The sequence below is a fragment of the Pyrgilauda ruficollis genome, unplaced genomic scaffold (genome assembly GCF_017590135.1).
Source record: "Pyrgilauda ruficollis isolate IOZ18807 unplaced genomic scaffold, ASM1759013v1 scaffold80, whole genome shotgun sequence".
Lineage (NCBI taxonomy): Eukaryota > Metazoa > Chordata > Aves > Passeriformes > Passeridae > Pyrgilauda > Pyrgilauda ruficollis.
Window position 1 is genome coordinate 240,172 of NW_024529933.1, and position 17,407 is coordinate 257,578.

The 17,407-nt window shown below is 43.1% G+C and overlaps 1 protein-coding gene across 1 annotated transcript in view; it reads right to left on the reverse strand.

The window, feature by feature from the left end:
- Positions 1–10,550: 10,550 nt before the first annotated feature.
- Positions 10,551–17,407, reverse strand: part of TRIM24 (tripartite motif containing 24) — a 55,385-nt gene continuing 48,528 nt past the window's right edge. Inside the window, exons 16-19 of the mRNA XM_041487514.1 lie at positions 15,111–15,243; positions 13,661–13,735; positions 12,559–12,708; positions 10,551–11,498 (exon numbers count right to left, since the gene is read on the reverse strand). Coding sequence (XP_041343448.1) covers positions 11,289–11,498; positions 12,559–12,708; positions 13,661–13,735; positions 15,111–15,243 — 568 coding nt within the window. The 3' untranslated portion in view covers positions 10,551–11,288. The remainder of the gene's footprint in view (positions 11,499–12,558; positions 12,709–13,660; positions 13,736–15,110; positions 15,244–17,407) is intronic.

The following is a 17,407-nucleotide window of genomic DNA, read 5'->3' on the forward strand; positions in this document are numbered from 1 at the left end:
GGTGGATATTGATATCTTTTGGAAAATGTTTGGAAAGTGCTATCATCGGACCCCTGATAAGACAACCCAAAGGCAGTGGGATCTGCTTTGCTAGCATTGCCACTTTCTGTTACTTCCTTGCTGGTACTCTTCTGCTACATTAGTTAACAATCTAAGAGCAGTAATGGAGTCACAATTAAGCCCACTAATCTGGTAACAATATGGCTACATCCCAAATTTCTGAACTCCAGGGCATGTTCTTTGGTGATCTTTTTTCAGTTCCCTTGCTTGTGATTTTGTGCACTGTATGCTTTGCTTTTGGTGTTCAAACCCTTGATTAATAATGCAGTTACCACTGCCTCTGCACAGCTCATTTTTTTCTTTTGTCAACATTTCAGTCCTTATTGCTGCAGACTCAGTTCTCAGCCTTTGTATCATTTCTTGAACCTGTTTTCACAGAGACATGTTAGGTGCTATCTCCTTCAGGTTTTTGCTCTATCAAGGTAGAATGAAAATGATGCATCATTGCTTGTACAGTTTCGGCAGCCTTACAGTTGCCTGGGGAGAATGGAATTTGCTTTGCTGAAGAAACAAAATCTGAATTATTCAAGAGCTTGTCTGCTATGTCACATAAATTTTTTGTACAGGGGTCTGAAACCACAGCTCTAGTAATGAGTTTTCAGCACAATACAAACTTTAATTGAGTCTTTCCTGACCTCATGGTCTTCCACGAGACCACTGTGAGTGAAACCTCATTATTTGCTGCTTAAATTATTTGCAAAATTAGTCTTGGCCAAAACATATTTGTGACAGCACTTTTCCTTCTCTTGTCCTACCCTTCTCTTGTAGAAAGCTCACTTCTACTGACAGACTGGTTTATTGCTTTATAAAAATGTCTTTTTGGAAGGTGGAGTCTCTTTGTATTTAGTCTCTTTCATATTGACACAAGTAACATTTGCTGGTGGACTATTTTTATCTTTATTTGTACCCATTCCAAGAGATTTATGACCAGGCTTTCCAAGAACAGCAAAACATGGGTCAGGGCCATCTGTCTTTTCATTAGTCTCTGTAAGTGCCACTGCAATGACAAGGTTACAGAGTCTGTTGGGATAAAAGGAAACCTCTTCTAACTCTCACTTGCCTTCAAGTAGTGGCCTCATCCACTGTGCCCTTTGGTTCCTTTGGATTTGAAGTGGTTTCTGTGTTCCAGTGAAAATCTGGTGGCATCCACACTTAATATGTTCACCACAGACACCAAATCCTCCTGGTGATCTGCTGCATTGTTGGAAACTCTGCCCCTCAGCAGATGCTTGTTCTGAATTTCCATTACCCGTATGCTTTTCAATGATGAATACACACCTTCCAGGGTGTTTTTGAAAGCAGCTTGACAATTGGAGTGGATCAGATTCCTGAATCAGTCTCAGGAAAAAATAAAATGGAAATGCATAATTATTCCTTATCCACATCTCTGTCGCTTGGCACAAAGGGTCTTTCCATGTTAAGAACCTCTGTGTGAGTACCAGGTGAAATTCTGATTGGTCTTGGATCAGTGAGATATTCATCTCAGAGATATGCTGTCAGTGATAGCAATTAGCCCCACCAGTGGCAGAAATCACTTGAATACAAAAATGAATGAAGATTAGGTGTGTTCATCATCATGCCACTAAAGCTCACCTTTTTTTCCTGTTTAGGACTGATGTTACTTCATAAGTGATGGTTACTGCTTCTTGATAGAGCCTATCAAGGAGCAGTAATCCAGGAATCCAGCGGAGAGCAGGAGAGGACCATTTTGCATTCACCAGCTCTTGGTGAAGTCCTAATAATGAAGGTCAAAGGAAATTATTCATTTGTTATTAGGTTTGGAATGAAAGATGCTATTCCAGAGGGGAATATTCACCTGTTAAAATTCTGTTGGATAAAGAAAAGAGGGAGGAAGCAGCTGGGGAATGAACAGGTGGATTTTTGGTGGATACAGGGGAAGACATGGGAAGGAGCTCTTAAAATAAATACACCTCACAGGTACCATCAGGAAAAGCCCAAACTGCCTATTTTTCCAAGCTCTGACATTCCAGAGGGGTAACCAGTGGTTATAACATCAATTTCTATATTCCTTAGATGCCTAGTGCCTTGTTGGGAAGAGATAATATTTGGAGCTGAATAAATCCAGGCATGTAATTCCTGATAGTAAAGCCCTGGGGGCCCAGGTTTTGATATTCTTCCAGCAACCAAACCCAACAGAGGGAATCCTGGAAGAGGTGGAAAACAGTCAGTCCACTGGTGGAATTCCTGGGAAATAGAAAGCAGCAGAAGCAGGAAGAACAGAGCTGGAACCAGACTCCAGCCAGGTAAGGCAGACACCAAATCCTTTGGAATTAGAACTAGGCAGGGGTGAGAAGAACTAATTGCTAAATTTGTACCACATGGATTCCTGAGCATGATCCCAGCAAGGAAACTCCATGAGAAGATCCAGATTGAGTACTATTTCCAGATGGGAAGAGTGAGCCTTGGAATTGTCTGAAGGACGGTACAAAGATCAGCTGTCAAACGTGGAGATGTTATCAGACAATTACTCTGGAGTGTTTAGTTCCCAAGACAAGTCAATCTCCTGTCTTTTGAGGCTCAGAAATCTGGGAAGACCACAAGTAATGCAGATAATTGACTGGCAGATAAAACTGCTGGGGAATGGTAGGGAAAATCATCCTATTAGGGTGACTAGTTTTGTACAGGAATTGTGCAAAAATTGTCCAAAAGAACAGAAATCAAATTGGATTGACATATTCCTTGGAGACCACAATCCAGTGGGAAAGCTAAGAGAAGGAAACAAAACTAAAAAGACAAATGACCCAAATCTGCCAAAGCCCTCAAATGGCCACATTCCCTGGCACTGCTGAGGAATTCAGGCAAGCTCCAAGAAAAAGGTGAGCCCATATGGAATCCTTTATGGGAGACCATATCCCCCTGTGACCCTTCCTGGAGAAAGCCATGGGATAGGTTATCCCAGTTTCAGAGAATATGTCAGTTCCTTGGGAAAAACACTTTGCATTACTTTATTGTTTTAGCCTAACCAGTAACCTGGGATATGCAAGTCCATCCTCCTCAGTGGGGAGACCGGGAGTACATCTGGACGTGGTGAATTTCTGGGAGAACCCTGGAGAAGAAACCCTCCAGCTTTGCAGGTCCATGTCATAACTCATTGTGTCAGCCACTCCTGTTTGATCCCAGTGCATTTGTCCTCTTGTATTTAACCTCAGCAGCACTAATTGCTGGGAATTAAGCAGCCTTTGGTACTTCTTTTCCATAAAACCTCTCCATCCCACTCTTCAATCCTGTTGTGCACAGAGGAAAACCACAAAACTTCATATTTTCCCCTCTCCACTTTGCCTCCTCTTTTCCTGTAGGATTTGGGCTATCCAGTCTTGGATGTGGATTAGGCAGAGCACCTTGGAAGCTCAGCTCAGGGTGGGATTGGAGCAGTGTTAGAACCACCATGGGTTCTCCCAAGGTTTGGTGTGAGGAGCTGCATCTTGGGAAGGGCTGGGATTTTGTACTGTTCTGGGCTTCTTTTTCTTTTTTTACCTTTTGGGCCACCTCAGAGGAAAAGCCGGAAACCAAACCAACTGAAGGGGATTCCCAAATTCCTTTCCAGACCTTCAGAGGAGGCCCAAATCCACATGGAGCTGAGAAGAGGGATGTGAGGAGAATGGGAATAATTGAGCCTCAGGACTCTGCACTTCATTCTTTTAATGTGTTTGGAGGTGCAGGAAAAATGAAATCGCAAAGAAATTCTGTGTCTGTAACATCAAGTGCAACCTCTTTAAAGCCAAGTCCTCGGAGCAGGGTTTTCCCCAGGGTAAATCCAGATGTGACATGGAAAATTCTCAGCAAGGATTTCCAGCCTTGACTACACAGTTTTTGGAAAAGCTTAGTAGCCGAACAATATCAAATTTATATCAGATTTCTGTCAAGTGTGGTGTTTATATCTGGGACCACTCAGTTCCCTGGGTGTCAAAGTCCTTCAAGTAGCAAAGCTGAGCCGGTTTTGAGAATTCCAAGTGTACCTAAGATTCTTAATACAATATTTAAATGATTAATACTTAGTTGAGACAGTATAAAGTGGATTTGTTAGAGTGGCAGAAATGTTTTTTTCACCTGGAAGTGTGTTGGGATAATCAACATTCCTTATGTCAGAATTAACTGGTCCTCCTTTTCTTTCTAGATTGTGGATAATTGGGGAGAATATTTGGGATAAAGAAATGAAATGCACAAGGAAAGTTTCATGTTCTCAAGGGAATGCTTTAGGGATGTACAGCTTCTGAACTGCACAAGTAGAGTCAGGCTCCCACAGAAACCTTCAAAAGCTGGAAGGGACAGGGAAGAAAATTCCAAGAATGGTGTGGGAAGTGGTTTCTCCTAGGTCTGGACACTGCTGAGGTTGGAATGACTTAAAAATATTCCTTGTCCCTCTCTTGTTCCCAGCCCAGGACTAAGTTGGTGCTCTCTGAGTGGCTGCAGCTCCCTGGATGTGGAGGGAGGAGGTCTCTGCTGGAGAGTGGGAGAAATGTCCCTGCTGGTTGCTGGGTCCTCGGTGGGCAGAGAACTCTGATTATGGCAAGATGGGTTTGTGAATATTGAACCAATCCTACCTCCTTTTTAATGAGTTGTATCAATTAGTCATCAGCAGGGACCACCTTTAGCCAGCTTTAAAGTTCCTTTTCCACAGATTTCTTGATGTTTTGATCATGACATCAGCAAAACCTTAAGTTTGATAAATTAACCCTGAAAAGCTTCAATGACCAAATCCTGAGGGAATTGGGGATTGGATATCTGGGATCTTATGGCCCTTCAAGGACATGTTAGGTTTACCCACTGATTTTGGTTTCAAGGGAAACTCCAAGATAAGAATAATCAAAATATTAATCAGTTCTCATGAAACTCAGCTTTTCAAAGCTTTATTTAGGATCAAAAAAGATGGGAATGCCTTTGGCAGAAAAGCACCTGTGAAGCAAAGCAGACTTTAAATGCCTGTAACAAGATTACAGAAAATCATCATGTGCATATATATATATATATATATACACACACACACACATATATAGATATTTATAAAGTAGATTTTTTTTATAGCAGTTGAAGGTAAACTGTCAGGGCTGGGTTTTGAAATATTGTTTTAACAATAAAGTATTCTATAATTATGCATGTGATTTTTAATATTTAATATACAGAATTAAATTATTTGCTGATTTTAGAGTATTGCATTGAAAGTCTATGTGATTTTGCTTCTTTCCCTGTTCCAGGAGAGTGCTTAGTTATCTGTAAGGTTGTAACATCGGAACCGCCAGTTTCAGTGCCTATATCTGGACTTGATATATTATCTGTATTATTGTTTAGATGCATTGTTTTAGACAGAACTAGGGGGCTGGAAGAGAAAATTGAAGAAAAAGGTTGTAGAGAAGGGGCAGAGCAAGAATGTAGAGAACCTAATTTAGGATTGAAACCCACCAGTCTGCTGGTTCAGTCTCCTGGCAGGAAGTGGTGAAGGAGATCAGTCGGTGTTGAACGGAGGTGTTCCGTGGGTTTGCTCCAGCCAGACGAGGATGTGGGGGACACTCTGCACCCCAGCCAGGGCAGGGAGGGCTGAGAGGGACAGGGGGGTCTCCCCAGCCTGCAGGGAGTGGTGTCACACGAGGCAGATGGCTACAAAAGTTCATTATCCTTATGGAGATGGGTCCATGGTGTCTGTTTGCCATGTACCTGAGACCCCTGGCATGGGTCTGGGTCTCATTTTGTAAAGGGTGAGTGTTGCACAGAATTAGTCTGAATTATAATTTGAGATGTTGTGTGCTGTGGGCTTTGGGGCATACTTTTTTGTTTTGAATGGTTCACACTGGGAAGTTTCATGTATAGGTGGCTCTGATCTGCTGGGTTTTGTGCTGCTTGTCCCACTGCAAGCTCTGAGCAAAGGAAGGACGTGGCAGCTCTCTCACTGAGTTGGCATCCTTGGCCTCAGCAGTTATGAAAGCAGCAGGCAGGTTTCTTGCCTGCTGAATCACTTCTTGTGGTGTTAAGGCCGACATCCAGTGCTAAAGAAAATTCCTCTCTTTTCATGTGACAGCAGCACTGACTTGGGCAGAGTACTAAAAACCTCAGAATTTCAGGTGTGACACAAAAGAAAGCTTAGAGTGCAAAAAGGTTAATGTGTGCCCAAATTGCCTCTGGAGGCAGTTCTGCTGTCTGTCCTCACGCAATTGTGTCTTCTGAAAATGTGACCATTTTATTCATTGTGCTGTACAAAACACTTCTCATAATTACAAGGAAACAGATGATACTAAAACTCAAAGGAATTTGGATGTGTAGAAGCAACCTATTTTTTCTTCTCCAGTGCAAGGTGCTTGATGTTAGGAAGTACTGAAAAGCAAGGAAATGGTTATAGTTGAGTTGGTTTCTCTTTATTTATTATCCCCCCCCCCCTTTTTTTTTTTTTTAAACAGAGGAGTAACTGGGAAGGTTACAGGAACTAAAGCTGGATGTAATAAATCCCTAAATCTTAAAAACAAAAGAGGCTTAATGGAGAAGTTAACAGTCCTGTGAGGGGATTATTTTTGAACTCAGAGGAAGTAGACTGCAGAACCATGAAATGCCACCTGAAGAAGCCTAAGTCAAATTGGACTTTTTTTGTCATTTCCTCACATTGTTTTTCTTATTTTTAACCTCAAGGGCTGACACGGTCTAGCCTACCCCAGCAAGGCATTGGATGGATCCTTCTGTCTCTGCTGGAGGTGTAGCTTCACAGCCCAGGGGAGGAGTCACGGCTGGGGCAGGGGAGGCCACACCTGCCGCTAGTGAGCTGGCAGGGGGACTGGCCTGATTTAAACAACTGAACACAGTGGAGTCACAAAGGGACTGTGCTTCTACCCAAGCTCCTGCCAGGATTGTGGACATGGGTGGAAATTAAGGGAAAGTGACCCAGATCAAGCTATTTTGTGAAATTGTGTTTGTTAGGGAAAGAAGGTAAGGATGATAAATCTTGGGCTGAATGAGTTTTTTTTCCATGAAATGCCAAAAGCAATATTGGGAAACTTACAGATTCTGTTGGTAATGGCTATATACTCCACACTTATCCTATTAATTTTTCTTTCAAATACTGGAAATTCAGAGACTATTCAAATGGAATTGTCTTCTGTCCACGGTATTTTCTTGGTTGTTAAAAAAAAAAAAACAAACAAAAAAACAACCAAAAAAAAAAAACAAAAACAAAAAAAAAAAAAACCAAACAAAAAAACAACAACAACAACAAAAAAAAAAAAAAAAAAACCACAACAAACTCAGTCAGTAATAGTTAAAACTCTTGAAATGCAATTATTCATGACCAAGGAAAATGGCTGTATGACAGGCAAGGAACACAGCCAGGAGCAGATGGTGCCTTAATTCTTGAGTGGAGACCAACCTGTTGTCCCTAGTGGGGAAACTTCTCTACCCCTTCAGAGCACAGGGACTGAATTTGGTTTGATTTGAACCAAGGCAGTCCAGGCTCTCCCTGCCCTGTTAGGTGGGGCAGCCACCAGCCTGTGACACTGGAGCTGGGGAGGAACTTCAACTCTTCTGAGGGCTGACCTTTATTATTCCAGAGCCCTTTTGGGGGGATGTACACATGTAAATTGTTAAAGCAACATGCTGCTCTCCAGGGCAGTTTGACTCGTTTTGATTCACCCTTCTCCAGGGGTGGGGGAGGAGGTGGGGACTCAGGGGCTGTGATGTCATTTGGGGCACCCCAATGTCTCTGAGAGAGCCACGATGCTGTGGAGAAGCAGCTGAGTGGGGAATGAGGGGGCTCATGCTTGGGTGCCCTCTCCCAGAGGGACCCAAAACTGCTGGAAAATTCACAGGGAGGGGTGTGTGTAGAATACTAAAACCTGTCAAGTTTTTCATTTTTCATAGATTGACAAATAATAGTTATATATTAATTCATTTCAAAATAAGCCCTATCTGTTATATACAGGAATGTAAGAAACTCTGAATGGAGATCTGTAGGGTTTGAAAGTAATGACATAACATTTTTTATATATGAATGAAACAAACAAGTGCCTGAAAACATAAAAGATGATCGGGGTGAAGGAAATAAAAAGGGCTCTATCCCAACTTTTCCCTCCGTTCTCTCGCCACCCCACACTGTCGCAGCCCCTGGCTGAGCTGTGCGGTGGTGCTGCCGCCTGGCGGCAGAGACTGGCACCGCTGCTTCCGACACCGCCCTGACCGTCCCTGCTGGGTGACACGAGGCACCGGCAAGAGCCGGGACCGAGCGAGGCCATGTCCGGAAACAGAGTGGAGGGGTGAAGGCGAGTCAGGAGTGCAAACAGTCAGGACCATGAGCAGGGCCAGGCGATAGAAGGAGTGCAAGGCGGTGACTGAGAAGAATGACAGACGTGGCGCCGGTTGTGCCGGGCGGCAGAAGCGCGGCCGCACCGTGACACGGGGCGGGCATGGTGCGGATAGAGCTGCCTGTGTGCCACTCTCAATATGGCGGCGCGAAAAAGGACGCCGCAGTTCGCCACCCCCAACACGACAGAAATGGCAAGAAAATCATGTGACAGGACACTACAGAGAGCCGGCCGGAGTTGAGCCACATTCAAAATGGCAGAGAGATGCGTCCCAGTCTTCCCACTGCCGTTCGCGCAGCTCCCGCCAGCCCCCGGCGCCATTGACGCCACCAGCCGCGTTCCCACACCGGGAAACATCACAAAAAATCTCTCTGAAAGCGCCGGGTCGGAGTAGGAGTCAAGTGTGGGGATTTCAGGCCGCCGAAAAGACAGACGCCCTTGTGAGGAGCGGGGGACCTTAATTGTACCACACCGAAGATGGCAGCTTAGCCGGAGATGGCTTCCGCCAGCACCCAAGGTGGCGACGAAGGTCGGAAGTCACGTGATTCAGCACAAAAAATGGTGGTTTAGCAAGGCTACTTCGCGCATGTCCAAAGATGGTGGCATCGCACGCATGCGCTTTGACAAGGAAAAAGGACAGGGCAGGTGGGGGGCAGGTCGAGGTGCGCAGGGCAGGGGGCTGGGGGGAAGGCAGGATGGAGGAAGGAGGGAGAGAACTGAAGTCATGCTGGGGGGAAGGAGGAGGATGGTTGGGGGGGCGGTATCATGGAGAGGGGACAGGAGGAGCCGGGGTGAGGGGTGCGGTAGGGTTGGGGTGTGTAGTGGGATGGCGGGGTAGGGGGGACCCGGCTTGGGGGGATGAAGGGGAAGGCGGGGCTGGGGAAGGGAGAAAGGTAGTGAAAAATGAGAGGTACAGAGAAAAAGAACTACAGAAGAAAATAAACGTGTAAGAAATATAAAGAGAGAGAAATAGAGCCCAGCCCGGCCCGGCTGTACCCACCCACAGCAAGAACCGAACGCAAACAGCTGCGCAGCCTCCTACCAGCGGTTTAAATCCCCTCGACTCCGCCCCGCGCAGGCGCTCTGGGGCCCCGCGCACCTGTGCCGGCCCCGCCTCGCCCATAAATTCCGGCGGATCCGTGCCCGCTCGCCTTGCTGTGGTGGATGCTCATCCCGGGGTGCTGCGGGACTGTCATTCGGAGCGCTGCGCGGGGCTTGAGGCCTTGAAGTGGGGCCGGCACCAGGATCCAGGCCCGGAGATCTGAGTCCGGGTCCTGGCGATGTCTGCTGGGGTCCTGGGAGGAGCTGTTTCTCCCTCGGCGGGTGGGGTGCGGGATTTGGGCTGGGATGAGGATTGGGATCGCCGCGGGTGGGAGGAGCCGCTCCGGGACTGAGCCCGATGCTGCTGCTTTGCTCCTGCTTCGGCAGGCGCGGGGCCTGGGTCACGCCGCTGCTTCAGGTTTGGTCCCAGTGTGGCCGCAGGGAGCCAGGGCCGGGCCCAGAAGGATGGCGGCGACTCACTGGAGTAGGTGCTGGATCGCAGCTAGAAGCGACAGGACGCGGCCCCGGCCCGTGGGGCGCCGCCTGGCGGACACGAAGCCGCGACGCGAGCGCAGCCCCCCCCCCCCCCCCCCCCCCCCCCGCCCCGGAACCCCGAGGCCACCGCACCCTCCTGGGCAGGGCAGCGCCCTCCTCCCCCTGCCCCGTGCCCAAACCCCGGGGGCTCACGCCCGCCGCGCCCTCGCGGATCGAGCGGGGCAGGATCGCCGCAGGCGGGAGGAGCCAAACCCCTTCCCTTCCAACCTGGGGACATCACCCATCAGCAGCATTAAAGTCAAGGGACTCTTCCCTCACAGAAATTAAACCCCAAGCAATGCTCTTGGAAATTCCTTAAAAGGTTAGAGTCGGATGAAGTTTTGTTTGCATTAAGTTTGGAGTTTTTCAGAGAGCCAGCTGGAACCACAGAACTGATGGGATGCTCCTGGAAAGTAGATGGAACAAAATAAGGTAATTCATCTTCGTTTTCTGGTGATCAGGGACAGATGGAGGGCTGAAGAACATTATCTTCCTCTTCAAACTTGTGTACTCCTGAGTGAATACTGGTTGCATTCTGACATATTTAGAAATGTGGGAAAGAGATTGTGCACAGAAAGGATGCTTTTTCTCCCCTCTTTAAAAATTCACAAAAATGACTGCTTTTGCAAACAAACATTTTTCCATTTAAGACTTTCCCACCAACTTCATTAAATAGAGGTACGTCACACTTGAGACACCTGTTAAACAAAGTAGTACAGAAATACCATTGTTTCCTGCTGGTGATAAGAAAAATGGTGTAAACCAAAATTTTCTGTCCTTTACTTCCTCAGTTAGAAACTCTCACACAAATTCCTCGTTTTTGTTTTTTTTTTTTTTTAAGTTATTTTTAGTATCCTCTCCCTTACATTTAAAAATTCCCAGTAACTTCTTTGGGGGCAACTACACTTTCATTATATCAACCAGTACTGCAAGACAATAACATTATACCATCTTTTTTCATGGTTTGTGTTAAATACAGTACAGAGAGATCAAATTATGGCCAGCCACATGCCTTTGGTAAAAATAAAAGTCTGGTGAGATCACATTTTCTTTAAATTCAGAAAGCCACATGTTGAACTCATGTTATGTTTTGAAGTTCAATTCTATACAAACTTCTTCAAAGCAAAATTAAACAGCTGTCACACCACGCAAATGGCAATTTCTGAGCTGCTCCAGAAAAGAGATGAAAGGTTTGAACTTCAGAGAAGCTCTTCACATGTCTTGATCTCCATTAGATTTGTGTTTCAGACAGGGGGTAGAAAGTCTAGTAAATATTCACAAACCTACAAGTCAAAAACAGTGATACCAGTGATAAATATGCTCAGTTTTTAAAAAACTTTCTGTAGGAACACATGTGGCTCATTTAAGCAATTGACGGTCTTCTCCTTTGAGGCGTTTTTTCCGGGGCTGTACAAAGTCATCATCTGAGTCATCGGTAACTTCTGCATTATCTTTTTCACTCTGGCTGTTTGGCTGTACAGGAAACTTTCTCTCAGGATAAAGATTCCTTAGAAGATCTTCAAAGTAGGATTCAAGTTTCATGCCAGCATCAGCCACTTCTGAATCAGGCTGTTGGGTGAATTAACAACATCAGTGCATCGTGAAATAGCTTTGTACTTAGATCACATTAGGTCTTTTAGGTACAAACTACAAAAAAAAAAAAAAAAAAAAAATCTCCAGCAGAAATGGCTCTGGAGCACAGGGCCCCAAAGAGCACAAAAATACAGTGAGGGCAGATCTTCCAGCCAACAACCACCAATGATTTTTTTTCGCTAACTGAAAGACCACAGAAGCCACTCACAAAAGCCACACTGCCTGGGTACTCAAAGCTGTATAAAGATTCTAAAAACTCTTAAATTCTGACTGGGGTGGGAGCAGGGGGACAGAGTTGTGTTGTGCTGTAAAACACACAGGTATGTCCTCAGGGTGTTAGAAACTTTTCTAGCTTACAGATCTTTTTAGTAACAGAAAATGTTACTTGGTAGACAGTGACTGTAACATGGAAGACTGAGCAGTCCTAAAGTCATCCACAACCACCACAGCTACCAGTTTCTTGAAGCAGATATCCCCAGTATAGGAGTAAGTCCTAGCTCTCAGAGTGACTGGATGAGAATTCCACAGAGGCCACTTGGAAAAATTACAGTGGGAATTATTCCCACTGTAATTCTCTCTCATTTTGTGGTCCACTCAGAACCTGCATCCCTATTTCACCACATATTCCCTTATGTGCAGTAGGGGATAATAAAAATTACATGCAACTTGAAATCATAAGAATGATTTCCAGAAATGAAAATCCTACTGAATTTAAGATCTGACACAAGCAGGACGAAACCAATTTTTAGATCATAATGCCCACCATTAACCTGTATGATAAAAAATTGTGTTTTTCTTTAGCTGCTGTTGGGCCATTCAGCTATGTTTGTTACCACCCTCCTCCCTTCTATGAATGATGCCCACTGCAGTTATCTCAGACCACAGCAGTGTCAGATCTGATCTATGTTTTCACTGCAGTCTCATCATCAAAGTATGTTTAATACAATAAATTCTTGTGTTTTAAGTTGTACCCTCATTACAGTTATACTGAAAACAACTAAGCCAACAAAGCTGATAAAATATCTATTTTTCTAACCTCATTAAATTCAGCACAGTTTTGGAAAATCAGTCTGAAATCAGCCACAAAATCTTCTGGCTTATTGTAGAATGAATTGGTCACTTCAAGTCTTTTCTTGATGGTTGACAGGTCCATAGGCTTCTTGATTATTTTGTAGTAATCAGGGACCTAAGTGGATGAAAAAAGTCCAAAATGAAACTATGTTCATAATTTATTGTTCTATAAACCTTTAGATTTGAGGGAGTAGGCAAGATTTAATCTCATCTTCAAAGTACAACTCAAAGATACAAGAATTGCACTTTCAACATACATGCAGACAGTTTCTGGAATAACAGTGATGTATGACAATTTGTTGGCTAAAGTATACTCTTTCCAATGCTTATTTTAAAATCAAAGAGAAACACATAAAACCTCCACTAAGTACATATAATAGAGCCAATGAGTTAGTTTGGATGTTCTTTAGTAACACATGGGCATAATATGAATTATCAATCTCTTGTGCCATTTCTTATTATTAAACTCTGTGGAATGTTCTTCAGAATTCTTATTCAAATGGAATAAAGGCTGCATAGGAACCTACTACTTTTTGATGATACTCTTTCCCCATTGACTTGTCCTTCCCCACTGCCTTGTCATGAAGAACATCTTTTGATCTGATCACAGTGGTAGCTCTTTGGACTTCTACTGCACTCAGGTACTGTTTACCATTTTAAACTAACAAATTTCAAGTCAATAAGAAATTCAATTTCGTATTAGTACTACGGAGTACCCCAGTTCTCAAAATCACGTAATGTTTAAAATTAGTGTTTAAATGTTTAAAACCCCCAAATATATCCCAATTTACCTTCTCAGTGATGTAACTCAGGATATGAAGTTAGCAGTGTTAGAACTTACTTTTTAAAGTGACTTTTGAAGTATTAAGTAAAATAACTTATTGTGGAATTTTACTAGCAAATCCCCTGCCAACCCTTTTAATTTCCCCTTCAGTTTGAATAAAATTAAACATGTTTAATGCATTGAATGTCTGTGGAATTTGACTTATGATAATGGACTTCAGAATGCCACTAAAAACATGGCAAATATGCTGCTAACATAAAATAGAAAGAAGTGAGGTACATACTGTGGGAGGAACTGGATCTTGAAAGGCAGGACTCATTTCATGACAGTAGAGGTATAGCAGCAGTCTTTCACACTTCTGTGCCAAGAAAAATAGATATCCAACTAATTCAGGAATCCTACATGGCTTATTCTAAAATCACAAACTACAGAAAATACAGAACTCAGTATTCCCACTTTTTCTTTGTGTATACAAATATATTAAACTGGATCTTGAGTCTTGAAAGAGATTATAAAAGATACTTCTGTGTGATTTTATGCTTGCTGATCCCTTTTCAGAATCTTTACAGTGTAGCCATGATCTTTTATGAAAAATCCTTTGCTAGGATTTTTTCTCCTGAGAAGCTGAGGAGCCTCAGGAAAGAAATGTAAACAATAACTATGTGCTGCTGTGGAATGCAACAGGTGCAGCTGTGATTGGGGCATGTTGGTTGTTTCTAATTAATGGCCAATCACAGTCAGCTGGCTCAGACTCTCTGCGAGTCAGGAGCCTTTGTTATTGCATTCCATTCCTGTTCTTTCTAGCCTTCTGATGAATCCTTTTCTCTCTATTCTTTTTAGTATAGCTTTAGTATATAATTTCAATATAATATATATCATAATATAATAAACCAGCCTTCTGAAACATGGAGTCAAGATTCTCTTCCTGGGAGCCCCTGTCGACCAGATTACAGGGCTTATAACTTACATTTAATGCAAAATACAAATAGAGTACATGTAAATAATGGTGTGACAAAGTCTGTCCTCCACACACACATAATTGATGGGCAATGTGATCTGTCCTAAGATAAGAACACCAGGTGGGAATTGCAGGAGGAACTGTCTGGATGCTTGCATAATTAATGCATTCCAGAGGTGAGGGAGTGATGATGGTTGTGATTGTCCTTGGTACACATGGGCCTGCAAAAGGGTACAAAATGCTCCTGGAGACTGGGCCAAATGGCAAAGTGACCTCCTGAGGCTGCAGGGCAGCTTCCAGGTGGATTCCACCCCTGCAGAGATACCTGCAGGGTACATCCAGCCTGAGGATGGGAAGACTCAGGCTTGGACAGGTGAGTAACAGGTGGAGATAAAATCCTAATGTAGCTCCATGGGTGCTTTGCTGCTTTGCAACTGTGCTTTCTGCAAACCTGCATGTTTCCAGTTGACCCTGTGTTATAGCCCTTCAGACCTGCTTATTACACACTGCACTGGCAATATTTAGATACTGTATGAGCAATAAATCTCATCATAATCACCCACATACCAGTGTCATACGTTGTGAGCCTGAGAGTCTCCTCTCTACTACTTTTCTATAAATGGCTATACATGTAGACTAAGACCCCAAATGAAATACTGTTTTCAACATATTTACACAAGTTGCCAACTGAAAACAGGTAAACACTGACAAAAGTTTCTAACATAGTTCAAAATTGCTTCAGCTTCTAAGTTTTAAATAACTATTTTATCCTTACCCTGCGGTCTATGGGTGCCAAACCCATGGTGTCTTCCAATTTTCGTTTTTCAGAGCTGTGAGCAGGTTTATCACAGTCATATTCAACTTCTGGCTTGGACAAATCCCGACAGAATGTACAAATCCACTCTCCACTAAAGAAGACAGACAGACACATTGACTTCAGTGGGAGAGCACTCCTTTGCCAGAAGGCTTTCCACATATTTTTGGGTAAATCCCTCATCTTTACCAGAAAACTGTGCACCTCTGTTGTTTTCTTGGTGGTGGTAAAAAAGGCTGCTGGCAAAAATGCTTGACTACAACTTTGTTTCCTTTTAGTGTCACTGGCATCATTAATGGTGTCCTGGCAGAAAGACAGACAGATGGTCCCTACCTTTGTTAATACTGATTTTTTTTTTTCCCCTTGAGCTCACAGGATTTAAGGACAGCACTATGAAGGGCCCTGTACAACCATAACTACAGAGAGACTGAAGGAGTCATATGGCTGAACAGAAGGCAAAGTGTTAGTATTATACGGTGAGAACTACATACCCGCTACAAGCTTGATCTACAGCACATTACTAATCTACAGAGATTACCATAGACAGGATTCTTTGTAAAACTGAAAATATTTCATTCCCAAAAACACTCAGATATTCATGATTTTACCAGTTTGCATAAGACAGTACTGGAGATGAAAAGGTCAGCATGAGACTGTAAGATAATTCATTCTGCAAGCTATGTCTACTGATTGTTGAACACAATTTATGAACTTGAAAGTTTTGAGAAAAAACTATGAAGAGTCAATTTTTTTACTATAGTTCTCTACAAAGAGAGAAACTGCACACTTGCAGATAACCACCAGAGGGCTGAATTGTCACACAGTAGACAGAATCCAGCAATAACCAGTTATGACACCAAATGCATGTGTTTACCCAGAGGTATGTTATGATAAACAGAGACTTCGTAAATGGGAAATAGTTTCTGCAGCACCCTTTATTTCATTTCAATAGTAAGGCAGAAGAATTCACACATTTAAAAATAAAATCTTACTGTTTTCTATTCAGAGTGATCCAAATATTTTCACCATGTGCCAGTTTTAGCATGCAGTGGTGAATGATGGGCATTTTGCTTCAGGAAGTTTTACTTTCTACTGTCTTAACTTCACAAAGTGATTTATGACAGTGCCACCTCTGTGCCTGAACTAGCCTCACAGAAATGATGTGGCAGATACACAAAAATTAATACAGGCTATGACCTAAAGATCTTGAGATATAAGAAAACAAGAAACAAATTAGAGGAATGATGCATTAAAATATCCAAGAATCAGAAAGAATGTGGTAGGTTGGAGTGAAGGAAAAAAGACACTGTGGCCTTACGAGTCTACATAGGAGCACTGTTTTAAACTGAAAGAGGGTAGATTCAGACTGGATACAAGGAACAGGTTTTTTACAGTGAGGACTGTGAAACACTGGCACAGGTTGCCCAGAAAGCTGGTGGATGCCTTATTCCTGAAAACATTCAGTGCCAGGTTGGATGGTACTCTGAGCAACCTTGTCTAGTTGAAGATGTCCCTGACCATTGCAGGGGCATTCATGTTAGAGGGTCTTTAAAGGTCCCTTGCAACCCAAAACACCTTGTGACTCTGAACGTATGAAATGGCTCTATCCACCTGAAACAGGGAAAAAAAACCAACCATGAAAGCAGCAGACTGACACCCCTGACACAATAATAACAGAATTATTCTGTGTGTTTGAAGGAACTAATGCTAAGAGACTAAAGTTTGTTTGGCAGACTTAGAGTTGGCAGAAAAAAAAGGAAGCAACCCCACAAAGATGAGAACAAAACCCTGATACATCAGAAGTCAGGAGGAAACTTCACCTAACTGTGCTCTGGAGCCCAGGAACACAATGCACCTGTAGTAATATGCACCTTTACAGATCTGAACACCTGCCACCAAAGTGGTTTTTGGCTCTCTTGCCCTCAGATATCATTACCTCAGTTTCCACTGAATGATCCAGTAAAAATGAAGCATTTTAAAGACTTGCTATTGAATATTTAATTTTAATAGAAACAAAATCTTGTAATACATAGTTATCTACCTGCTCCAAGATTCCTTTTTGTTTCCTTGCCAGAAAAAATATTTATTAATTTAAGTGCTTACTGTAACCTTACTGGGTTTTCCTTATGGCACAAAGCTGTAATGTAGCATTGTTTTAATTTAAAAAACCCTGAAAACTGAAGTTTCAAAAAGTAAGAGAAACATTTTTATGTGCCATTTCAACTGACATTTAAAAGAAAGATATACTTCCAGAAGTA